Source organism: Pogona vitticeps, chromosome 5 (genome assembly GCF_051106095.1).
Source record: "Pogona vitticeps strain Pit_001003342236 chromosome 5, PviZW2.1, whole genome shotgun sequence".
NCBI lineage: Eukaryota > Metazoa > Chordata > Lepidosauria > Squamata > Agamidae > Pogona > Pogona vitticeps.
Genome location: NC_135787.1, coordinates 49,489,542 through 49,516,119, shown reverse-complemented (window position 1 = coordinate 49,516,119; position 26,578 = coordinate 49,489,542). Strand labels below are relative to the sequence as shown.

At 40.0% G+C, this 26,578-nt stretch overlaps 1 protein-coding gene across 4 annotated transcripts in view; it reads left to right on the top strand.

Moving 5' to 3' along the window:
* The window catches only part of FSTL5 (follistatin like 5), a 478,043-nt gene that overhangs the window by 406,676 nt on the left and 44,789 nt on the right, over positions 1-26,578 (top strand). For 2 of the 4 annotated variants that reach the window (XM_073001502.2, XM_073001503.2), the window contains exons 11-12: positions 16,402-16,428; positions 23,629-23,747. In XM_073001502.2, coding sequence (XP_072857603.1) covers positions 16,402-16,428; positions 23,629-23,747 — 146 coding nt within the window. The remainder of the gene's footprint in view (positions 1-16,401; positions 16,429-23,628; positions 23,748-26,578) is intronic. The other 2 variants (XM_073001505.2, XM_073001506.2) reach the window with 1 other exon arrangement.

Sequence of the window (26,578 nt, the reverse complement as noted above, 5' to 3'; positions counted from 1 at the left end):
ACCAGGAGGTAAATTATTCCACAGGCGAGGAGCCACCGCCGAGAAGGCCCTATTTCTTGTTTTCTCTTTTCGGGCCTCCCTCGGCGTTAGGCTCCTCAGCCTCACCTCCTGGCTCGCCCGTGTGACCCGGGTAGAACTTGGTGGGAGAAGGCGCTCCGCCAGGTATCGAGGCCCTAAACCGTTTAGGGCTTTATACGTAAGCATTAACACTTTGAAGTTGATGCGGAACCTGATGGGCAGCCAATGCAATGCGGCCAGAGTGGGCGAAATATGTTGGAATTTTTTCACTCCACTGAGTAATCTGGCCGCCGCATTCTGCACCACCTGTAATTTCCGCAGCAACCTCAAAGGAAGCCCCACGTAGAGCGCATTACAGTGGTCTAATCTTGAGATTATGAGCGCATGTACTAAGATGGTGAGCGCCCCCACTTCCAGGTAGGGCCGCAGCTGGGCTATCCGCCTAAGGTGAAAAAAGGTGGTGCGGACCACCGACGCCACCTGTGACTCCATGGAGAGCACCGGGTCCAGATGGATCCCCAAGCTGCGTACCCCATCCTTTGCAGGGAGAGTCACCCCCCCAAAAGAGAGGGAGTTTCCCAAATCCCCGACTGTGGGGGGGCCCACCCTCAGCACTTCCGTCTTGTCCGGGTTCAGCCTAAGCCCGTTCTCCTGCATCCATTCCAGTATAGTCCCCAGGCAGCGCTGGAGGCACAGGACGGCTTCTCCTGCGGTTGGCAAAAAGGAGATGTAGAGCTGCGTGTCATCCGCATACTGGTGACACGAAGCACCACACCCCCTGATGACCCCACCCAGCGGCCTCATATAGATGTTAAATAGCATTGGGGAGATAATCGACCCCTGTGGAACCCCACAATTGAGGCTCCACGGGGCCGAGACCCTCTCCCCAAGCTGAACTCTCTGGGGACGGTCCTCCAAGAAGGAACAGAGCCAGGACGTCTTTTAAGGATTTTATGGCTGCTGTCACCATCTGCAGTGATCATGGAGCCCAAGAAAGTAAAATCTGTCACTGCCTCCAAATCTTCCCCTTCTGTTTGCCAGGAGATGATAGGACCAGTAGCCATGATCTTAGTTTTTTGATGTTGAGCTTCAGACCATTTTTTGTGCTCATCCTCTTTCACCCTCATTGACTTAAAGAATGAGGCTCTTTAAGTCCTCCTCACTTTCTGCCATTAGAGTGGTATCATCTGCATATCTGAGATTGCTGGTATTTCTTCCAGCAATCTTAATTCTGGCTTGGGATTCATCCACTCCTCCTTTTTGCATGATATATTCTGCATATAAATAAGCAGGGAGACAATATACAGCCTTCTCATAGTCCTTTCCCAATTTTGAACCAATCAATTATTCCATATCCAGTTCTAACTGTAGCTTCCTGTCCCACATATAGATTTCTCAAGAGATAGATAAGGTGGTCAGACACTCCCATTTCTTTAAGAACTTGCCATAGTTTGCTGTGGTCCACACAGTCAAAGGCCTTTGCATAGTCAATGAAGCAGAAGTAGATGTTTTTCTGGAACTCTCTGGCTTTCTCCATAATCCAGCACATGTGAGCAATTTGGGCTCTAGTTCCTCTGCCCCTTCGGAATCCCAGTTGTACTTCTGGGAGTTCTCGGTCCACATAGTGCTGAAGCCTACCTTGTAGGATATTGAGCATAACCTTGCTAGTGTGTGAAATGAGTGCAATTGTATGGTAGTTGGAGCATTCTTTGGCACTGCAGACTGTAGTCTGATTTTTTTCCAATCCTCTGGCCACTGCTGAGTTTTCCAAACATGCTGGCATACTGAGTGTAGCACCTTAACAGTGTCATCTTTTAAGATTTTGAATAGTTGAACTGGAATGCCATCACCTCCACTGGTCTTGTTGTTAATCATGCTTTCTAAGGCCCACTTGACTTCGCTCTCCAGGATGTCTGGCTCGAGGTTGGCAACCACACTATCTGGGTTGTCCAGGAACATCCAGATCTTTCTTGCCACCTCTTCTTGATGTGTATTCTTGCCACCTCTTCTTGATGTCTTCTGCTTCTGTGGGGTCCCTCCCATTTTTGTCTTTTATCATGTCCATCTTTGCACAAAAGTTTCCTTTAATAGCTCCAATTTTCTTGAAAAGATCTCTGGTTTTTCCCTTTCTAGTCTTTATATCTTTGCACTGTTCATTTAAGAAGGCCTTCTTGTCTCTCATTCCTATTCTTTGGAAGTCGGCATTCAATTTTCTGTAACTTTCCCTATCTCCCTTGCATTTTGTTTCCCTTCTCTTCTCTGCTATTTGTAAGGCCTCGTTGGACAGCCACTTTGCTTTCTTGTGTTTTCTTTGGGATGGCTTTTGTTGCCGCCTCCTGTACAATGTTGCAGGTCTCCATCCATAGTTCTTCAGGCACTCTGTCCACCAAATCGAGTTCCTTAAATGTGTTCTTGATTTCCACTGTGTATTCATAAGGGATTTGGTTTACACTGACTAATCCAGTGGTTTTTCCTACTTTCTTCAGTTTAAGCTTGAATTTTCTTATAAGAAGCTGATGATCAGAGCCACAATGAGCTCCAGGTCTTGTTTTTGCTGACTGTATAGAGCTTCTCCCTCTTTTGCTGCAGAGAGCATAATCAATGTGATTTCAGTATTGCCCACTGGTGACGTCCATGTGTAGGGTCCCCTCTTGTGTTGTTGGAAAAGACTGTTTGTGATGACCAGCTTGTTCTCTTGATAAAACTCTATTAGCGTTTACCCTGCTTCGTTTTGAGCTCTAAGGCCAAACTTACCTGTTGTTCCTTTTATCTCATGACTCCCTACTTTAGCATTCCAGTCCCCTAGAATGAGAAGAACATCTTTCTTTGGTGTCAGTTCTAGAAGGTGTTGTAAGTCTTAATAGAATTGGTCAGTTTCAGCCTCTTCAGCATTGGTGGTTGGTGCATAAACTTGGATGAGTGTGATGTTGAAAGGTCTGCCTTGGATTTGTTTTGAAATCATTCTATCATTTTTGAGATTGTATCCCAGTACAGCTTTTCCTACTCTTTTGTTATGAGGGCTACTCCATTCCTTCTACAGGGATTCTTGCCCACAATAGTAGATATGATAATTTTCTGAATTGAATTTGCCCATTCCCATCCATTTTAGTTCACTGATGCCCAGGATGTCAATGTTTATTCTTGCAATCTCCTGTTTGACCACATCCAGCTTCCCAAGGTTCATAGATCTTACATTCCAGGTTACTATGCAATATTTTTCTTTTCAGCCTCGGACTTTCTTTTCACTTCCAAGTGTGTCCGCAGCTGAGCATCCTTTCAGCTGTGGCCCAACCATTTCATTAGCTCTGGAGCTACTTGTCCTCCGCTCTTCCTCAGTAGCATGTTGAACACCTTCCGACCTGAGGTGCTCATCTTCTAGAGTCATATCTTTTAGCCTTTTGTTTCTGTCAATGGAGTTTTCTTGGCAAAGATAGTGGAGTGGCTTGCTAGTTCCTGCTCCAGGTGGATCACATTTAGTCAGAACTCTCCACTATGACCTGTCCGTCTTGGGTGTCCCTACGTGGCCTAGCCCATAGCTTCTCTGAATTACTCAAGCCCCTTCACCATGACAAGGCAGCAACCCATGAAGTGGAACTCCATGAATTAGCAAGCTCCAAATGGTCTTGTCATGAAAGCCCTGCTCAGTTCTTGAGACTGTATACCGGTTTCTTTGTTGAAGCTTTCATACATTGACTCTGTCACAGAGCAAGGTTCTCAGATAATAGTCCTGTAGGCTAATTTTTATATAGGCATTGATGCTCTCAACACTTGGCACCTTGTACAGCTGCTAGACCCAAATTTTATCAGGGTTGATAGAACAGGATGTGCAAGCTGCCATGTTAAAATTCTAACAATAGTCATAATGTAGACATCATTTTCATTGGGTAAGCCTGTGACTAGCAGGCTACCATATGGCACTTTGTTAAAGGCCTTCTCAGACCTACTGAAATTTCTATAGACCTTAATGACATGAGTTTAAGGGACAGGGAACATGTTTCCCTCCAGATATTGTGAAGTTGCAACTTCCATGATTCTTCATCATTGGGTATGATGGCTAGAGTTGATAGGAACAGAAGTCCTGCATTTCCCAACCCCAGAAATATATGGCCTTATATTTTGAAATTTTTTTCATACTCAAAAAAATTGCTTGGAAAATTGCTTTGGAGACAAATAAATATAATTATATTCTGAAGTTATTCATAAGACTTCATCATCCTACTAGTGCTCAGTCATAGATAGGGTCAATATTTCATTATGTTTGTTCATCTGAAAGCGTTCCAGGTTGGCTCAGAAATACAGAATATATACACCCTAAAATACTTTCATAAAATAAAGGGTAGGTATGATGTATTTTCTCCCTACAGCTCTGGCGATATCTGTTTGGAGTGCATGGATCGCTGACTTGCCTCTAAAGAGGGTCTTGGGAGGGCTAGATTTTGTTGAGTGTGATAAAGGTTGTTATATCTCACTGGGCTCTGCTGAAGTAAAAGATGTAAAGCATCAATTTCTCTTCTCTTCGATTTCTTCTTCAGCAACAACAACAAAAGTAAGAGACTGAAATTTACTGGCATGAAGCTGTTAACATGGAGCAAATCTTCAAAGCATTTACGTTAGAGTTGCACTTTAAATTTGAGATTAGATTTTCAAGATTTAATAACCTACATGAGTTGCTTCTTGGGAGATTAATATACCATGTTTCATAGCAGGCAGGGAAATGGAGTGATGGATAAGACCTTTAGTAGTCTATGTGATGCCTGTTGCTGTTAGCAAGAATAAAAGGAAATAAATAGTCTTGAGCTGTGGCTTTGGGAGAAGATGGAAGATATAATTTATTTTAAAGTTTTGTGCAGATAGCACACTCTTGACACTTTCCTGCTCCTGAGAGGATCCAATACTCCTAAGATGATAATGATTCATCATCAAAATGGAAATTCAAGACTAAAGTAAATGAAAAGCACTGTGGGAGCATTTTGTCATGCAGTTGTAACATTTACGTCTACAATGCGTTAAGCTCCTGTGACAGCTTGATACAATTTTTTAAAATATGTTAATCTGGTAAACCTTCTTGACACTCCTATTAGCACCAGAACAATCATATATCTCAGTCCTGGAAGAACGAACAGTCCCCAAAGTAATGTGGAAAGAATACTTGGTAAATCTCTTCCTCTCATCAATTCAATCATCTCAGCAGGACAAGACATCTCAATGGGGCACTTTAAAGCCTTACGAGATTCCCCACCTTTATTTAAAATTTTAATTTTTAAAATATTTTTACTCTGCCTTTCTCCTTAAAAAAGACACAAGGCAGCTTAAATAATTAAAAGACAGCATTTAAAGCAATCAGTGAATGTACAAATACAAAAAGTATGAAACAAATAACATACTAAAAAAGCAACACCAAAATACATTCAAAGTGTCAAGGTATAACAATCATTTTAGAAATCTGAGCAACACCAAGACACATTAAAAGCAGTAAGGCACAATAATCCATTTAAAACTGCACTCAGGCAGAGCGGTCACTCAGGGAAAGCTTGTCTGAAGAGAAAGGTCTTCCTTCACTTGCTTGCGAAGGACAGTAAAAATGAAGCCTGCCTAACCTCCTGTGGGAGAGAGTTCCAAAGGTAGACAGTGAGCTTCACCCACCTAACAAAGTCTCTAAACCTTGCATAATACGTTTCTAGAGTCCTTTCTCTTTAGAAGCAAAGTGCACACAAACACAGACATGCACATACATAGCAAGCACAGGAGGACTGACAGATTATTAAGAAGGATATGAATTATCCATTCAATTTTTCTCATTCCTAAATAAAGCAACAACCAGCCTTTTTTGGACAGCTTGCTAGAATTTGTGAAGTTGTGTGCCTTGTACAAACTCTGTTTGTTTTGTCAAAAAAGTAGACTTTTTGTGCGAAACATAATTCTTGCCAATGTGCAAAACCAATCAAGACCCCCAGGAATGCCATTGCTATTTTCAACAATGAGGAGGAAATTTTCTCATCTTTGTGTGTGAAACACCTACTATGCTAAAGTAGATTGTAGCTAAGGTAGGCTCATCTGAATCATTTAATAGAATTTATGGTGGGGTTGACTCACTGAATCTCCACTGATTCAGTGAGCCTACTCTAGTGTGACTTGAGCAACAGGATTTCAGCCAGAGAACTGCAACAAAATTGCAAAGGTACCTTCACACCTCTTACCTGCAATAGACTCAGTTGTGCTCCTATTTTAATGTCTCACTTCTATTTTTTGTTTTGTTTTGTTTTACCATAGTCACACATTATTAATGTATCCAATAATGTTAGATTTCCTTTTATCACAGAAGGGAAAGATTTTATGTTAAATATTGTGGCTGGCTCCATACATTAATCTAAAACAGCCACTGCGAGTTAATGATAGACACATGCTTCTTCCTCAGTCTCTGAAAAATTCCTTATGACTGTGAAAGAGGATTGTCTGTTCTCTGCAAACAATCATTACCAACATTTACCCGCAGTGACTGAGAGAATGTGCACAACTTGCAGAGACTGATAGGATATATTCACAATACTATATTAGGCAAAGGCTCATGTGTCACAGAAGCCATATCATTATTCATTTCTTTTTGCTTATATTTCCTTAAAAGAATCATTCAATTACATTAAAGTGTTTTGATTATCCAACTGATTGAAAAAAATGTTGACAATAAAATATTTTTTTTCCTTTTTGTTAGTATATTTGCTCCTTATGGAGGGAAGATGATGATTATGATTTTGTATGATAGTTTGATGGATTAAATGAAAACAATGGTAATAAGGTGAGATGTGCATCAACCTCCAGAAATGTCCATAGTCCTAGGAGTAGGAATGTATTGGTAAACATTTAAAATAGCTCTGGATGGTTTGATGGATTTGCTATCTAGAGTATTAAATCTACACAGAATGTGCAAAGGTTTGCAATGAAAATGGGGCTAAAGACATTAGCCTCAACAGTCCCATGTATGTCAGCTTTGTTCCCCCCCCCAACTGTCCCCTTGATCTTTCTGGTTGAGTGGCAAGATCTGACAAGGGGGTTTACTTCATTTGTTAAGTGAAACTAGAACTTTCAAGGCAGACGTTAGAATTAAGTAGTTATGAGTAACAGTTACCTCTTGGGCAATGAGTGATTGTGGATTACTTTTTGTGTAACTAACTACAAGTGATATTGTTATTTGCAGTGGTAAATGTTAGCTACAAAATTACACTAATAGTTACAATAGAACTTTTAAGTGTAATATGTATTTTTCCGGATTACTTTGAAAAGCTACTTTTAAAGTGCATTTGAAGGCATTTTAGAAGTATTTTGAGAGGATTTTAAAAAGTTGTTCACCATTCTTGCCATTCTCAATGTTAAATGTGTCAATATTAGGAGAGTATTATTTTCAAGCTTCATAAATATTTCCAAGATGCAATACAACAGACTACAGTGGTGCCACGCATAACAAGCAATTTGTTTAATGACAAATCTGCATAGCTATGTCTTTTTTGCGATCACAAAAGCGATCGCATTGCGATATTTCTAATGGTAAAACATAGCTTTGTGATGATCGGTAAGCGTTTCGCTTACCAATTTTCGCATAGTGATGCTTTTTTAACAGGTGATTGGTGGTTCCAAAATGGCCGCCGGGTAAAGAAAATGTGTTTTTGCGCCCTTTCCTTGCTTACCGGGCAGCAAAAATGGCAGCCGCATGGAGGATTTCTGCATAACGGTGAGTTTTTTGCCAATAGGAATGCATTAAACTTGTTTTAATGCGTTCTTATGGGCTTTTCTGCCCCGCATAGTGATGAATCCACATAGCAACGATTTTTTCAGAACGGATTATCGTCGCTATGCGGGGCACCACTGTATTTTCCTGTTTTTCCCTGACCATTCAACAGTGACAATGTAAAGTGTGTCACACAACAAATAACTCCTCCAATCGGAACAAGATAATAGTACTCTCACTGCTAAAGAAGCGTTGAGTAACACAAGAGTGCTGTTTAAAATTTAACATACCATGGTCTGGATCAAGGACTTTCCTAAAGTCTGCAGTTGTTCAGAGATAACCTGTTCACAGTGAAGCAACTAATAGTAGAACCCATCTCAAGACCTTGCCAAGACCGGAATTGCAGGGCAGATGGATGCTGGAGGTAGAACCTTTAGGAAACAGACCCATTTTCCTCATCAAAGTGAGCTGGAATAATCAATATAAATTCAGTCCTGAAAATGATGTAGGATACTTTGCAATTTCTTCTTGTTTCACATATTATGTTTTTGAAGAATCTTGAATGACATTTTAGGTAAAGGAAAGTCAACCATTTTTCTAAGCAAAAAAGAACTCTATGCACATCCCCTTTTGGTTACCTTTTGGCTCTCTACAATGTGACAGACAGAACCATGGGAACTGGATGCCATATACACTGAGTATTGCCATTATCTTTGCAGTTAACCAGATCCTAAAGGCAGCACCCACCTCCATTTTTAGAGTCAGTCACTGATGCATAATAAGCATTCTGCTAAACTACAGAGGACTCTTGCAAATAAATACAAGTCATTATCTTTTCTTTTTTTCCAAAATGCCATTGACATCTTTATGAGTGTGATTACATTCAAAAATTAATCTTTTAACACTAGATCATGTTTATCTCAGAATTCAAGCTCATCTAGAATATTTCAGCAGAATAATAACCCACTACAATGCTGTGTTGTTTACCAGTTGAGAGAAAAGTTTGTCACTTAATGATTTTTTTGGCAATTTACAGATGAATTGAATATTTGATGCCAAATTAATATTTAATCCTGCATTTTTCATTCTTTAACATCAATTACAGTTGCCTGTGTTACTCAGTTCAGCAGCTGTGGCTCTGTCACATTGTATGAAACAACTTCTATAAATCCTTTCATCTGTTCACCCACAGCAAGCTGAAAATTATCTGCTTCCTGCATTTTGTGTCTAGAGGCTCTGTTTAAAAAATAATATGCCTTTTCACTACCATTAAATAGATCAATTTCTAACACTAGGGCGTCTCCTTCTTTCTTTTTTTAATGTCAAAATCTCATCACCTGAGAAGAGGTTATGTGATCTGAATACCAGAGATTTTTCAAAGCTGTACTCTACAATCTGCAATGGCTGTTGTCTAGAGCACAAGACTAACTCATTTTTTGTTGTTGAAAAACACACATACAGCTATTGTCTAAATTTCTTTTTTTCAGGACAAGGAGAAAACAAAAATTTAAAAGCTCTTTGTTACATCTCATATTTAGCAATACCTGCTTCCCACATTTCTTTGGAAATAATTCAAGTTGATATTTCATTATTGTTTTCAGGATATGCAGGAAGGATTTAGCTTTAAAAAGAGAGCTGGCCCCAGATATTTTGCTGATTGAGGGAAAGAACAAGACACCAGTCCCTCATTCTTTGTATAAAACAAAACTGGAGTGCAGGTTAATGTTTGCTTCAGCATTTATAGTAGAGAAGCATTCTTTGCTGCTCTTGAGAACAACAACCTGGTTTAACATATGTAGAACAAACTGCAGTATATACAGATTCCTGGTTGAGGGTCATAGGAAAAGTGGTTGGGGAGCCCAGGAACCATGTTGATGGGACTGCCATGCACGCTCTGGCAATTGTTAACTAATAGTAAAGTTGGCACTTTTACATGAGATGCAGCCGCTACTCACCAGACAGCAATGACAGAAAAAGCAGGAATCTTGTTCTTCCTTTTCCTCACACATGCATTGTGAGTGCTGGCTATTAACTACAGTGGGGTCTTGACTTGAGAACTTAATCCGTATTGGAAGGCGGTTCTCAAGTCAAAATGTTCTCAGCTCAAATCTGCATTTCCCATAGGAATGCATTGAATACCATTTGATCCGTATCTGCTCTTTTCCGTCCATAGAAACTAATGGGAAGATGCTATTCCGCCTTCGGCCACTAGAGGGGGATACAGTCACACTTTCTGAACCAGCATGACAAGTGGTCAGAAGACTAAACTCTTACTGACAGTTCTATATTTGCAAGCTCTAGCACTTTCTCATAGCTCCATCAGGTGGACCAATGGGAAGCAGAAAATGCAGTCAGTGACTGGAACTGAATTTTGATTGAAATTATACTTGGCCTGGAATTGAGAAGGAACCAATCATATGTTCTGATTACAGGTCATCCTCCTTTTAGTCCACCTCCACAGAATTGCAGCAATATTACAGAGCTGATACCTTCAGGGCAGGCCAATCACTCTGCTCTGTTGTGCCAGCACGATTTCATCAGTGATTGAGGTCTTTGTCAAAAGCTGCAGAAGACCCAGTTCATTAAATCAGGCCTCAGGAACTTTCCAACTTATTATCCAATCTGTTAAGCATTCCTGAGCATATAAAGATGACAGAGATAGAATAAGGTTGCTACAGTGCCCTTTAAACTTTCAAAATGCATAAAATATTGAGATGTCATGAAATCAGAAAAAAAGAAAAATCAACTGGACTGTTCAAGTCAATAATAGATACCAGTAAATATCAAGGAGGTGAGTATTAAGTAGAAATGGGCGTGAATCAGAAAAAAACGGTGATTTGCTTTGATTTGTGATTCATCACGGTCAACAAATCACAAATTATACATTTACAATTTTATGATGAATTGATGAATCAATTTGTCAATTTGGGTTTTTTTACTTTAAAACCCTATAAAATGCCCCCGAAGCACTTAGAGACACCAAAGTCACAGTGAAGCTTCTACTGACTCTCCTCTACAATCTCTCCACGGTTGGCGAAGATTGGGTTTCAGACATCCAAATTATACAGGTACAAATTGGGGTCCCCCCCCCCAGGAAAGTGCCCTTTGGTAACCCAATCTTCACTAAACGTGCTGGGCATGTAGAGGAGAGTAATGGGAGGCTTCTCTGAGGTGCCTGGGTAGACCTTTTCTGTGGTGTGCTGTTTGTAGGTGTATAATATCTGAAACCCAGTCTTCACCAAAAATGGAGGGATTGTAGAGGAGAGGCATAGGAAGCTTCCCTGAAATGTTAGCATCTATAGGTGATGGGGGGGCACTTTACAGCCCAATCAATATATAAATCAAAAGACACTAAAATAATTGATTCATTTTCATGAGGGTGTTGATTTAAATGATTACAAATTGTCAAATTAGCAATTTTTAAATGAATATGATGATTCATTTTTTAAATATTTTCTGCCAATTTCTAGTATTAAGGTTGGGGAGGAAAGATTTTGTTTTGGTTTAACTGTGGAAATTATTGAATTGAATGAAATGTATTGGAAACAATAATACCTCATTTTCCTGAACTATTCAGAAATATTTTGGGAAGAAGGAAGACTCCTCCTCTTTTATTTCACTCCTAAACACATCCACAACTATGCAGTTATAAAATCTCTAGCTTCAGGACTGGAAACCAGCCCTAACCTGTACCCTCTATGTATAGGAAGGCCAAAGAGATTTCCACACTCCTGAAGAGTACTCTGTCTCCTTTTCCAATTATGCTATTTGAACTCTGAATAAGAACACACCTACAGTAAGGATTGTGTTTTGCATACCTATGAACACATTCCTCTTCTAACATCGTATTAAGCTTACTCCATTGATTGAAATCAGCCAACACAGCTTGTGGCCCATGAAATGAAATGGAACTCATCTGCCATGTTCATAGCATCATAAATAGACCAAGGAGAGTCATGAAACAGACTATGAAAAGACTTGCCCAAAGACCCACCCTGAACAGGTGGCATTTTATCCCTTCCTGGTAATGAAAGCCAGGAGCCAGTCTAGGTGGAGTGACTCACTTTATTATCTGAGAAGGAGTCCTGGCTTGAGTCCTGGTGGTTGAATACATGGGACAGCTGAAGCTTCTCAGACATGGGTTCTGGGATTGGGTAGGTGCCAAAATAAGAACAGACAAAAACAGGCTGTGTGTAACAAAATTTCATGCCAACCACATTGCAATGTGTTGGATGCACTTGAGAACAATATATTGGACAGCTGAAAAACTTCAAATAGTTTTATCTAATTAAATCCCTTAATGCCCAGAACAGACCAGAATGGCCCACCATGACAAGTTCCCTGTAGGCGAAAGCAAGCAAATTTCCCAGGCACATGGTTGACTAGATGAGACTCAGAGAACAAGCCACAATGCTCACATAGAAATGGATCACTTGTATATAAAAGGTGAACATATTTTTGACCTAAAATGAGTCCTGCGGCATAGTATTCTCTCTAGAGGACTACAAAACTCCTGATGGAAAAAAAAAATCAAAACTGTCAAAGAGGAGGCAGTTCCTCACATAAATATGATTTTTGAATATGTCCACTTTCACTCTTGCAAGAAACAATAAGGGTGAGAAAGGAGTGTCACTTTCTGGATGCATTGCTGCATGTCCTAATTCAGCATTGTAGCTAGAAAGAATGGAACAAGGAAGAAATTAATGACAGTTTAGTAGTATGGCATACTGTGCAGTATGATTCTGATTTCACATTATAGAAAGTCAAGGTGAAGGAAGCAATTACTTTATACAGTGGTACCTTGCAAGACGAACGCCTCGCCGGATGAAAAACTCACAAGACAAAAGTGTTTTGTGAGCGTGTTGGTGACTCGCAAGACAGCTTCTTCTATGGCTGTGCTTCGTAAGACAATTTTTTCACAAGACCGATGCCTCGCAAGACAAAAATAATTCATTCGTCTTGCGAGGTTTCCCATAGGAATGCACTGCAATGCATTCCTATGGGAAACTGCTTTTCACAAGATGAAATTTTCGCAAGATGGCGCTATTCATGGAACGAATTACTTTCTTCTTGTGAGGCACCACTGTATAGGATGCATTTTCTATATAAAGGAACAACAGGCTCTCCTCAGGAGCATCTCAACCCTATTTTGATCACACTGCCAACAAGACTACCTTGTAACAAGCGAACACACAATGTGGAGGCAATAATGACTCCTGCATCTTCATAAACAGGTCTGTCATTGCAGTCTAGCCCCCATCAGATACCTTTTGAAAATGCTCACGTTTTGTCTCCTTTAGGAGGTTATTCAAATAGGAAAATATCACTACTAGCTGTAATGTGGGTCTATGTAAAATCAAGTGTGTAGTGGGGTGAATGGGGATTAGTTGCTGAGTGTCAGCAGCACAGAATAGTTCCTGACATGAAGCTGAAGGTTCAGGTAATCTACTTTGTAATTCACAGCATATAATAATTCAGGGGGAACCAGGTTGGCATACAAAAATAAATTAAAATCTATATTTACGTAGAACAAATTGACTAAACTATAATATAGTAAAGGTAAAGGTAAAGGCTCCCCTTGACAATTTTGTCCAGTTGTGTCCGACTCTGGGCGGTGGTGCTCATCTCCATTTCCAACCCATAGAGCTAGCATTTGTCTGCAGACAGTCCTCCGTGGTCTCGTGGCCAGTGTGACTAGACACAGAATGCCGTTTACCTTCCCCTTTTCCCTACTCACATTTTTGCATTTTGCATGCTTTCGAGCTACTATACATATTTAAATCACTATTTTAAAACTAAATTTTAACATTTCGAATTTTAAAAGACCTTCCCATCTCAAATGCCTCCTGGCTATTCAAAAGCTTCTATAACTAGGTAAGTTTCCATAGAATCATAGAATAGCAAAGTTGGAAGGGGCCTATAAGGCCATTGAGTTCAACCCCCTGCTCAGTGCAGGAATACAAATCAAAGCATATCTGCCAGGTGGTTGTCTAAGTTTCTCTTGAGTGCCTCCAGTGTTGGAGCACTCACCATCTCTGGATGTAATGGATTCCATTTCCATACTGCTCCTACAGTTAGGATTCTTTTCCTGATATTCAACTAAAATCTGGCTTCCTATAACTTGAGCCCATTGTTGCATGTCCTGCACTCTGGGATGATCGAGAACTGATCCTGCCCCTCCTCTGTATGACAACCTTTCAAGTATTTGAAAAGTGCCATCATATCTCCCCTCAGTCTTTTCTCAAGGCTAAACATACTAAGTTCTTTCAGTCTTTCCTCATAGGGCTTGGTTTTCAGCCCCCTGATCATCCTTGTTGCCCTCCTCTGAACATGTACCCATTTACCAGCATTCTTCTTGAGGTGTTGTGTCCAGAACTGGGCACAGAACTCAAAATGAGGCTAAACCAGTGCTGAATAGAGGGGAACAAGTACTTCGCAGGATTTGGAGACTATACTTCTGGTAATGCATCCTAAAACAGCATTTGCCTTTTCTGTACCCACATCACACTGTCACCTCATATTCAGCTTGTTATCTATGACAATTCCAAGGTCCTATGATGATTCCAAGGTTCAGCTGATGGCAGAAGAAAAAGCAGGAAAGGGTCAACCTCAGCCCCCCATGGGATAGATTTCTATGGGATCAGTCATAGGGAAAAAAAACCCTGTCTGTGGTCCCCACTAGATATACTTGTGGGAGTATGGAACTAAGAGAAGACACTCTCCTAAGGACCTCAATACATGTAATATTTTCCAGTTATTTTCAAAAATTACTTTTTAAGAGCAGTTAATAAAATTGGAGTGCAATGTGACAAGAGTTTTTTCAGGCTGTGTAGCATTGTCTTAGCTGGCTGGATAGCTCAGTGAGTTAAGTATCTGGCTGTGGAGCTCGAGGCTGGGAGTTCAGTTCCACTCTGTGCATCCCAGAAAAGCCAGCCTACAGGTATGTGGCCTTGGCAAGCTGCAGAATCCCAGGATGCCCCAAGAAGAAGGGAATGGTAAACTACTCTGGAATAATCTCAACCTAGAAATCCTTAGAAAGGGTCACCGTTAAGTCAGAATTGACTTGAAGGCTCACCGTTATTATTTATTATTAGTATTGTCTTATCAGTCCTAAATGATAAGGTTTCTTATTTTTTTCCCTTTGTGTTTTTGTAAATTTTTGCAGGGTGCAATCCCTGCTACAAAAGGGAGCTAAAGAATATTATCCTGTGTTTTATGCCTGTTGGTAATGACAGTACATGAATTTGTAGTGCAAAGAATTACTTATGCAGGCAAAGCAACAGCAATGACTTCCTGACTCCCATGAAGTAATGATTAATGCAATTACTGTATTTTTTCATGTATAAGACGCCCCCACTTTTCTTACCCAAAATTAAGAAATCTAAATGGGGCTTAGCAAGTGGAGGGGAAAGCAGGGATCAAATCCCTGCAGGATCACTTTGATCCCTGCTTTCCCCTCCACCTATCTTTGTTCTTTCCTCAGCTTTCTTCCGTGTATAAGACGGCCCTCAATTTTTAGTCTAAAGATTTCAGACAAAAGTATAGTCTTATACACAGAAAAATACGGTAGTTTCTTTCAAAAATAATGAATGCAGCTAATTCCCGGATACGTGTATACAGAATACCACTCACATAATGGTCTAAACCAAACTGTTAGTCCAACCAAAGTAGATTTATATACAGTAAATGATTCAGTGGGACTATTCTAATAGGATTTCTGACTGGATTTAGATCTTGATCTGTTACATTATCTGTTTTAATAGGTTCTTAAATGCTGAAATCTTACAGCACTTATATTAATGCAATTAAGCTTTATATGTTCGTTTTCACATGGTTCGCACATAGATTTCAGTCAGTGTTTGAAAATACATCCCAGTAATTTAAAGGGGATCTTCCTTATATAAAATGGTTATCTAAGATCAATTACCATTTTGGCCACATTTCTGTATGCCTAGTAGCCACATATATTTTGCTGTTGTGTTCCAAAAAAAATGCATGTTATGGTTTGACTTATATATGCACCCCCCCGTTAGCTGTGTTATTGGCATAGAAGTGATATAACACTTGAGATTTTTATTTTCTTCAGTAAATGTCAGAACTGAACTCTTTGAGCTAAAGTTCAAATCTCAATAATAATTTCATGTAAATATATGAAAAAGTCTCTTTTTAAAACTTCAAATACTTATTTTCATCAGATTTGCCTTTTGAAGTCACTAGGAGAAAATACAGATGCTTCAAAAGAATCATGAACATGTAGTACAGTTCTGAAGTGTCATTTCAATGCATGACACATAGATACATATTTTAAATCCTGTTAACTTCAATAAAATGTTCCTTTATCAAAACCATTTTAAACACTGTAACTCTATGAGAAGAAAAACCAAAGTTATTTCTATTGTTTATGTGTCTGCTGAAATTACAAATAAAAGCTAATGTTCATTTCATTGGAAAACGTCAAAACTGAGTTAATGCTAACAATAAATATGAGGTAAGCATCTCTTCAGGAATCAGCCTAACCAGTTGAAGAGGATAAAATAATGTGAGTTCGAATTTATTTTGCAGATCAAACATATTAGATTCATTGTTTTTGAAACTGATGTGTCATTGCATGTTATTTAGTCCACACTCATTTGTGTCTTTTCTTTCTCTCTTACATGCTGCAGTTGCAAACATACTGTGGAGAGAGGAAGGTACTAATATCAATTTCTTCCTTTATATAATAGCGTATTAAATTTCTTGCTTAAAGACAATGGGTATAATAATTATATTTTACTTGTGTCTTCATTCTCATTCTTCATAAATGGTTCTTTACTTTTAATTCTCTGCTATATCTCACAACTGTCAATAATTAAATAAGCCTTAATTATTTTAGTGTGGTGGGAAGGAATACTTGGTTGTAATATTTATATACCTATTTTTCTGAGCTGCTGACGGGTATATCCGAATTACAAGTTAAACTTCCCTGTGGGGACCATTCCCTTAATGTGTCCTGTTGGTGTCATAAATTATTCAGGCAATCAGCTTATCGTCAGTCAGAATTTTAGCCAAAGAATGTGAATAATCTTTATTTATTTGTTTGTTTATATTTTGCTAGGAATGTGATATTGTGACATTCCCACAGTAACAAAGAATAGTTAGTGTCTGATTACTTGGGGAGTAATCAAATTTGTACAGCTTTTAAAAAGCTGTAGCATTTAGAAAATTTGTGTGTCAGAGAATGGCCTTTGGAGAACATACACAGGCTCATGTCTGGACTTATTTCATATGCTAGTCCAACTCATTTTATTGCCTGAGGTGAAGCAGCAAATGGCTCATTCACCCACAGAAAGCTAGATGCATAGTATGGAAAGCCAGCTAAGTTATTCTGATACATGGGCAGAAAGGATCACAAGCATGTCTCCCTGACTCAAGCTATAAAGTACAGCAGGAACAAATTGAATATCTAACAAGCTGCTGCCTTTTCATGATACTGGCTGAAATCTAGTAGTAAATCACAACTAGAGTAGACCCAGAGAATACATGGTAAAATACTATGCCTAACTATATATTAAAAATAATTAAACATTACTGACTCCTCCATTTATTCTATGGGCCTATCCTGGTAGCCAGTGAACCAACTTACATTGGTTGATTGGGTCTAATTTAGGTACAGTTTACTACTGCATTTCAGCCACCAAACACCTGCTGCCTGAGATAGTCTGCCTCATCTCCACTGTGGTAGGACTGGCCTGTGTTAGGAAACACTGTAAGATTGTGTCCATTTATAAAATGGCTAGACAGGTTACAAGGGACAGGATGGTGATTTCCCTCCTCCCTAGGACCTTGCACTGTCACATAGCCCCTCTGCTCACCTCACCTTCCCAAAACCACCATCCACAAATATTTGCTCCTCAGTGGCTTAATCCCAAGTATGGCTTTAAATGTGTTTTTTAAAATTTATTTATTTATTCATTTATTATATTTATATCCTGCCCATCCAGTCATTCGACTACTCTTGGCGGCGTACATCAAACGAAATAAGCAGATTAAAATAACATCAATATCCAAAAATAATTAATAATTCAAGATGGATAAAACAAAGAAAATAGATCAAATAGTGCCCGGAAGGAAGGCCTGCCTGAATAACCAGTTTTTTAATTGGCTTTTAAAAATACCTAGCGAAGGGGCCATACAGATCTCTGAAGGTAGATTATTCCATAACCAAGGAGCCACTGCTGAGAAGGCCCAGTTTCTTGTTTTTTCCTTCCGGGCCTCTCTCAGCGTTGGGCTCCTCAGTCGCACCTGGACCCGGCACTGACTAGATCACTGACTAGATCGAGTGATATAGGTAGATTTTGATGGGAGGAGGCGTTTTGTCAGATAGCGAGGTCCTAAACTGTTTAGGGATTTGTTTGTCATAATTAAAACTTTGAAATCGACGTGGAAGCACATGGGCAGCCAGTGCAATGCAGCCAAAGTGGGAGAGATATGATGGTGTTTTCTCACTCCACTAAGAAGTCTGGCCACCGCATTCTGCACCATTTGAAGCTTCCGCATCAGTCTCAAAGGCAGTCCCATGTAGAGCGCATTACAGTGGTCTAATTTTGAGATTACAAGGCCATGCACTAAAGTGGTGAGTGACCCAGCATCAAGATAGGGACGCAGCTGGGCAATCCGCCAAAGGTGGAAGTAGGCAGAGCAGACCACTGACGCCACCTGGGTTTTCATGGTGAGCGCAGGGTCCAGATGGATCCCCAAGCTATGCATCTCACTCTTCGTGGTGAGAGTCACCCCCCCCAAAAAGAGAGGGAGTTTCCCAAAGCACTGATGGTGGGGGTGCCCACCCTCAGTACCTCTGTCTTGTCCGGGTTCAGGACAGTGCATTCTAGAGTTTGGGGGTAGCCACTGAGAAGGCCCTTGTCTTTCATGTCATCAGCCAACAAGCTCAGGAAGGTGGTGGAAGTGAGATAAGGCCTTGCCTGTCCAGAATATCTTAAAAATCAAGTCAGCTCATATGGGGTGATACAATCATTCAAATACTTGGAGCCAAGCCATATAGGACTTTATATAAATGATCACTTTGAACTGTACCTGAAAACAGAATGGCAGCCAGTGAAGCTGTTGCAATAAGGGAGTTACATGCTCCCTGTAACCAATGCCAGTCAATAGTCTAGATGCAGCATTTTAAAGCAACTGAAATTTCCAAATGCTTTTCAAAGGCAGCCCTGTGTACAGTGTTTTGTAGTAATCCAGACACAATGCTACTAAGATGTGTGTCACCATCAGACAGCTCAAGGAATGGGTGCAGATGGTGCACCAGCTCCAACTGTGTAGAAGTATTCCTGACCACAGCTGAGACTTGAGCATTCAAGCATAGAGCTGAATCCAGGAGCACAGCCAAGCTGAGAACCTAACTTTTCAGCACCTCAGTCTTGTCTGGACAAAGTTTCAGTTTGTTAGACCTCATCTAGCAAAAGAGTTTCTTTGGAATAAGATGGGAAGGAGAGATAGAGTTGAGTGTCATCAGCAAACCAATGGCACTGAACCCCCAAATTCCAGAAAATCTCTCCCAACAGTTTCATATAAATGTTGAATAACACAGGGGACAGGATTGAGCTCTGAAGGACATGACAGGCCAATGGCCGGAATGTCAACCAGGATTTTCCCAATATCACTTTCTGAATTTGGCTATCCATGAAGGATTGGAACCAACCAAGACCCATCCCAGAAAGGCACCACAAAAGGATACTAAAGTTGGTGGTATCAAAAGCCATGGAGAGGCGCAGCAGAACCAACCGGGACACACTCCCCCTGTTCACTTCCCAGCATAGATGATGTACAAAGGTGGCCAAAGCCATTTCTGTTCCATAAGCAGGCCTGAAACCAGATTGAAATGGATCTAAATAATCTGCATCATCTGGCCACCTCTGGAGCTGGGATGTCACCACACGTTCCAAGAGCTTGCCCAAAAATGGAACATTGGAGACTGACCAAAAATTATCCAATACTGTGGGATTCAAGGAGGGTTTTGTTTTGGTTTGGTTTGCTAGATCTTACTACTGCCTCTTTTAGGCATGCCTTGCTGGAAGGAGGTATTCACGACTCATTTAATCTACTCAACCAATCCCTCTCCGGCTGCTCTTATAAGCCAGGTAGGGCAAGGATCCAGCACACATGTGGCAGCTTTCACATCTCCAAATATCTTGTATACATTCTCAGGCTGCATCAACTGAAATTCATCCATTATAACAGGACAAGCATGAACAGGACGTGTGTCTACTACAGCACCTAAGTCAGAACACCCAAGTGACTTTGGCTGCAAAATGCCATGCGAATTCTTCACAGCATACCATTCATTGTCATCATCTTTCTCTTGCAGCCATCTATGCAACAGGTCCTTGACCACCTGAAAAGTTCATCTGGACAGCTTGATACAGATCAGTGGTTGCAAGAATTGCTTTTTCACTGCCACCATTGCCACAGAGTAGGCTTTCAAATGAGCTCTAGTCTGTGTCCAATCAGATCTGCACTGAGTTTTCCACCATTGTTTCTCTAATCTTTGTCCCATTTTTTAAATCACCCCCAGCTCTTTATATATAAAAACTTGTGGTTTGACTGCACACTGGAAAAGGGGACACTTTGGAGTGATTGTGTCAGTAACCCTGGCCTCCTCTGCATTCCAGAGATTCTTGAAGGCCTCAATAGGATCTCCTTCCAAAACAGTCAGAAACTCCCCAAGAGCCATCAGGAGACCATTTGGATCCATCAGTCTCCTAGGGCAGACCATTTTAATTGCCTCCATCCCTGCAGAGGCTCAGAGTTCCAATAAGCCCAAACCCTACCAGGTAACGATCTGTCCATTGCAGAGTTCCCCCACACCCAGATCATCACCAACCTGCCCAGTACAGAAATCCAGGTTAAGATTGTACCCTGCAGCATGATACCACCTGGGACAACTCCATGATCATCGTGGTAGATATGATGTCCTGAGCAGCTCCTGACAAACTAGTCTCTGCATGGATGTAGAAGTACTGTACTGCAGCAGCAACACACCCAAAATCAGATCAGCCAGCTCAGGCAGGGAGACTGTCGTGCAGCAGAGTGAGCAGTACACCAACAGAATCCTTATTCTGTCCTGTACAACCATTCTCAGGTACATGCACTGAAACCCAGCAGTCTGTAGGATGGGGCACCTAGTAAAGGTGAATTAATTTCAGTAGATTATTGCAACCCCTCCTTCCCACCAGGTCTGGCCTGCTACTCCACAGAAAACTCAGGTGGGCAAAGCTGAAAAAGACTAACTCCCGAGCTTAATCCAACCAGGTCTCTGTAATGCAAAGCAGTTCAACATGCTCATCCAGTATCAAATCCTCAATGTTAGCTGTCTTACCTTTCCCTGACCTGGCATTTAGCAACAGCACCTTGTACCCAAGGGTTTGCCATCAAGGCTATCCAGGCGATTTGATTTGAGGGACAATTTGATGGGGGAAAAACCAACACTCTACTAAACTACTGAATCATTGTATTGACCATGGAAGTGAAAACTGGGCCTTACTAGGAAAAGAATCATATATTGAATTTCTTTAGCTGTTATTAGCTGTATTGCATGAATGCAAAGATTTAACTTGTCCAGACTTCCAAGACAAATATTCATTCTCCTCAAGGCTGAGTCTCAAATTATGATCAATTAGTTTTTGGGAAGGGAATGAAGGGCCAATGAAGTGATGAATATAGATCTATATGACAATACCTGGGGAGTTTCTTGTTTAGGCAAAATTGTCTTGAGTTTAGAATTTTTTTCTCAGTTGGGTTCTGCCCTTTTAAATAATCTGTTTTTATCTTTTGCTCCTTTTGGACCTTTCGCCCTTCTGTTTCTTTTCTTTTTTCTTTTCTTTTCATGTTCCAGTTTGTTCAATATTTGAACTAAAAAGGTGGGGTATAAATGTAAGAAGGGAGAGAGAGAGAGAGAAAAAAAAAAGCTTTTCAAACAAGCATAAGAATGCTTTGAGACAGCTTGCTTTTTCTTCAAAATTTCCTGAAGGCTTAGTTTTCTTCTGGGTCAGTCAGCTGGGTTTTTAAAAGGCAACAGAACTGAGCTGAGATGGATTAGATCCTGCTAAACAGCCTCTCCATTCTTCCCTCATCTGCATAATATCAGCTGAGATTCCTGAATAGGGATATAAATAGAATGAGATTGTTTTATCCTTCATAATTGTTTTTTGGAATTCTGTTTCCACATCAGTGAACTGCACTCAGATGATTGTGTGCCAAAAACACTTATTTGGCCAGCTTATCTTTTTGGTACCACTTGGGATATATTATCTCAATAAGTCTTACAACAAAACTGCTATTGATACAGAGAAGTATTCACTAGCCATTCAGACACCATGTTTAAGAAGAGAAGATTCTATCCTTTTCCATATGGTGGGAAGGGGAAAAAATAAAAGTGTTAAGTTAGATATAGCAACGTCAGAAGATGGTGCCAACCAGACAGCTATTGAATACCTGGCTTCCAGTTCTGTAGCTAACTTAAGAGAGTGTTCATTTTCAGCAGCTGTACAATGACAAGTATAATGTAGGGTTTGAATAGTTGCAATTATTCATCGGATATCTAATTTTCAGGATAATGTGTTGGTAGGCAGATAGACATGATGACCCTTGGGGTGCCCTCCTGTTTTACAGTTCTGTCATTCTATAAAATGGAATGCATCTTTCTGCAGTGATGAAATACATTGTATCCAGTGTTGTCTTTGCCTCTTACTTATGAGGAGGCCCTTTATCCTGAAGAACCATCACTCACAACCAAGCATTGTGCTGGATTACCTCTTGCCTGGCTTGTGCCTTCTCCCAATGCCACCCTCTTTGGTTGTGGGGGAGGTGGCTGTGCCTCTTCCTCTGACTCTGCCACTGGTCCCCCTGCTTCCTTGCATCCTTCTTGCATCCTTCTCTGAGGGCCTGGATCTTCAGCAGCAAACTAGAGATGGGGGTATTTGTATACAAATACAAATATCTCCACACAGGTGGAAATAACAAGGATCTGGCCCCATGGGGCCGGACTGTCCACTCACAATTTAGCCACTGCCGCTGGCTAAGTTGTGTCTTACTATCATGCCATTGTTCACAATCGATTACCGAGTCAAGGTAGGAGGTGGGATGACAAGCGTCTCTGCTAGGTCGGAGACTGACAACAATGTGATAGGAAGGTCCAACAAGCTCGCATTAGTGGCAAAATTGTGAGTGGATCATCCGGCCCCATGAGGCCAGACTCTCATTATTTCCACCTTTGTGAGGATATGTGTAGACAAATACAAATACCCCCATCTCTACAGCAAACACATCCTACATGCCATCCTGTCCTACAGTCTCTAGATTGTCAGGTGAAGAGTATCCCTGCCATAGGGACGTGATTTGTGGGGGGGAAACAGTGACTGAGAGGGGAGAGACTAGGTGCTTCCTTCATGTAAGTACTACCTGAACAGAGTGAACAGGGCTTCTACTTGAATATAACAGGGTTTATTTTTAAAATTCCAGAGATTTTTTTTATTTATTATGATGCTTTATTTCACCCTTTTAAACCTTCACAGATGTTACCAGTGGAGGAAGGGGAAAATCTTGAGACATTTATACACATTGTGTTCCCGAATAAAAAGTGGCTATCAACATGTAGCATATGTTTGCGTCTATTGTTCCATTTTGTTTCTCGTGTTGGGGGAAAGCTATAATGTGAAATCCAGAATCATGTTCATCTTTCTGTTTAGCCCTACAAAATAAACATCCCATGAGATCAGTTTTATTAATTCATGTACATTAACAAATTAGTCTGTAGCCAAAAATAGTCAAAGCATTTGTTGAAGAACTTTTTTTTCTGGGTGGTTTAATTTTGTATTTTTAAACATGTTTTTGTTCCTAAGGTCTGGGAATTGGAAATATGTTCTATGTGTTTTATGAAGATGGAATAAAAGTGATTCAACCTGTAGAGTGTGAATTCCAGAGGCATATTAAACCTAGTGAAAAGATCCTTGGATTTCAGGCAAGTATATTTAAATATCCAGTTACAGTTTGTCCCCAGCGCTTGATTTAGATAAAAGCTCAAACCCATCTTTCAAATGTTCCACATCTTGATGAAATGATTTATAATATTTTTTTCCTACTCTGTTATGTCAGCAAACCTCTTTCCAAGAGGAGACCCTGGCTGAGGTACAAATGATTGTGAGCAGAAGGAGAAATCATTGTGTTGTTATTCTGTTAACTTCTGCTCAAAAACTCTCAAAAGACTTGTTGCGATGCTGTGTCACTATGTACTATCTTCTGTTTTAAATATAAGAACCACAATGAGTAAGGAATATAAAGGCCAAAAAAATCCTGGTACAGTGGTGCCGCACATGATGACGATAATCCATTCCATTAAAATCGCTGTACAGCAAAATTGTCATCATGCAAAAAAAAAAAACCATTGGAATGCATTGAAAATCAGTTAATGCATTCCATTGGGGGAAATACCTGATTGTCCTATGAATATCCTCCATAGGGCGGCCATTTTGCAATCACTGTCTTGTGAAAATTGGTTCAGAAAACAGCAGGGAGCCATTTTGCGAACTGCTGATCAGCTGTTTAAATCATCTTCTTGCAAACAATCGGTTCGTGAAGCATGGACCTAATCATCGTTAAATGAAAATCCCCCATAGGAACATCATTTTGCAGTCGCTATAATGATCGCAAAAAAGTCATCGTCAAGCGATTTCGTCATCATGCGGGGTAAGCGTCTAGCGGGGCACCACTGTATTTAGAACAAGCTTATGCAACATTTTATACAAGAACTAGAGGCAGCAGAAGAGCATCATTTTCCTCATGTAATTCTCCTGGGTTTGTTTAAAAAGAACCCTCTCATAAGCTTAAGAGTCATTATGCACTACTATAAAGGTGCCTTCAGATCCAAATCTGTCTTTACAAAAAGTAATATTGTATTGGTATTTTTATAACGCACTTATAACTTCAGTTTTCTTAAACACTACAGATATTTAAAGAGAAGGCACACACAGCATGTTGGTTTAACATCTGGTAGACATGATTAAATAAAAGTGGGGTGGGGGATGAGAGAGAGAGAATAGGAAAAGCACACAGTAGAGCAGCTTATATGTCCTGGCTGATAGATGGCAAAAGCCAGATAATTCAAAAGCAGGAATCTGATAATTCAGAATCCTACTCTCATAGTCCTCCTGGAATCTGCCATTTTTTAAATGGATTTATTTATTTATTTATTTATTTATTTATTTATTTATTTATTTATTTTATTTCTATCCCGCCTATCTGGTCGTACTTTATAATCTATAAAGATTATGCCCTGCATCAGAAAGTTTCCAATGTTGTCACAAGTTCATCATCTGCGATTACCAAGAAGTCACTGTGGTCTTGTCATAGATTCTGAATAGGCAAAAAACAGAATTATTGTTACTTCACATTCATGCTTTTTGCGTCTAATATTAGAATATTTTATTTCTCTGTCCCCATGGCTGTGCCTGTCTGTATGGGTATATATTGATAGACATGTGACTTCATACACACATACCTTATGGCATAATCATTTTATTGGTTTTTAAGATTGTTTTAGCTAATGCAGGCATTACTCTGGAATTGGTTTACTGTGGTACATTGGTACATGACATTACAATAACAAAAACTTTGGGTCATTTCAATTCCTGTATTGGTCTCAGCCTGATAGCTTTTAGTATTTTAGGAACAATATTCCTAACTCCCCAGATGTTCCAACAGTAGTTTTTTCAGCTAAAGAAAAAAAAAACCTTTGATTGGTTCAGCTCTGCGGTGATCAGTTCTTAAAGAGAGTTTTTTAAAAAGAGAATTTTAAAAATATACATGTATATGCAGTACTCGACTGCAAGATAAATTTTTACTGTGCATAATTATACTTTCAGTAGCTAATCAAGGTTTGATTTGTGCTTCTTAACTAAAATTAGTTCAGCATCACTAAAGTATGTCAGACTTTTTTCCCCTTCTTATGGATAGCTAATTTAAAACTTTATTATTTTAGAAATATCTGGAAATGTTACCAGCTGAAGTTGGTAAAGATCCTTATATCTAAAAGCATGTGTTCTTTATTGCCTTTACGAATTAATGATAATTTCAGTGATTACATTTAAGTGAATCTTTGTTTTTAATTTTCTATTTTTAAACACTTTCCGTAATGACAGAAAGAAAATTTAAGAAGAGACAACATTCACTTCATAAAACAAAGTAGTACTGGGGTAGATAGGAGAAAACACACATTTCTGCTGTTCCTCTGTTTTTCTAGAAAATCCTCTGCATACCTGATTTCCAGCAAGTTTGATTTGTGTTGTCAGTTCTTCAATAGTGACAGATGCTCAAGTCGTATTGAGTCAACTCATTTCAGTGAAAGGCTGAGAATATTTTCAGACGTCTGTGTTTTATGTTGTATCATTGTTTTTGTTGTCTTTTGCACATGTGTTGTTCCCTCACAAAAATGGATGAGTATTACAGAAGATTTATTGTCTCAAGTATTCCTTTACCACAATATTGCCCAGTGCCTGGTTGTGTATGAGTGAGTCTGGAAACAAAAAACTGTCTACAGGAGCTGAAAGCCCATTGCTCTCTCAACCCAGAATAATGAAGCAAGACAAGTATTATGGGTAAACCATGGGCCACACTTTATAATTAAAACATCAACTTGTAGAAAAAAATTAAGGGGGGCAGGCCGTAGGGCAGAAACAGCTTTGCAGCTGGGGTCTCACTGGACCCCATCTCTCAGAAATGAGAGGTCCCATGCCCTGAGGTCTTGCGGTCATGAAGACAGCAGGACCCTGGCTGGTCCAAATCTGACCACCCCTG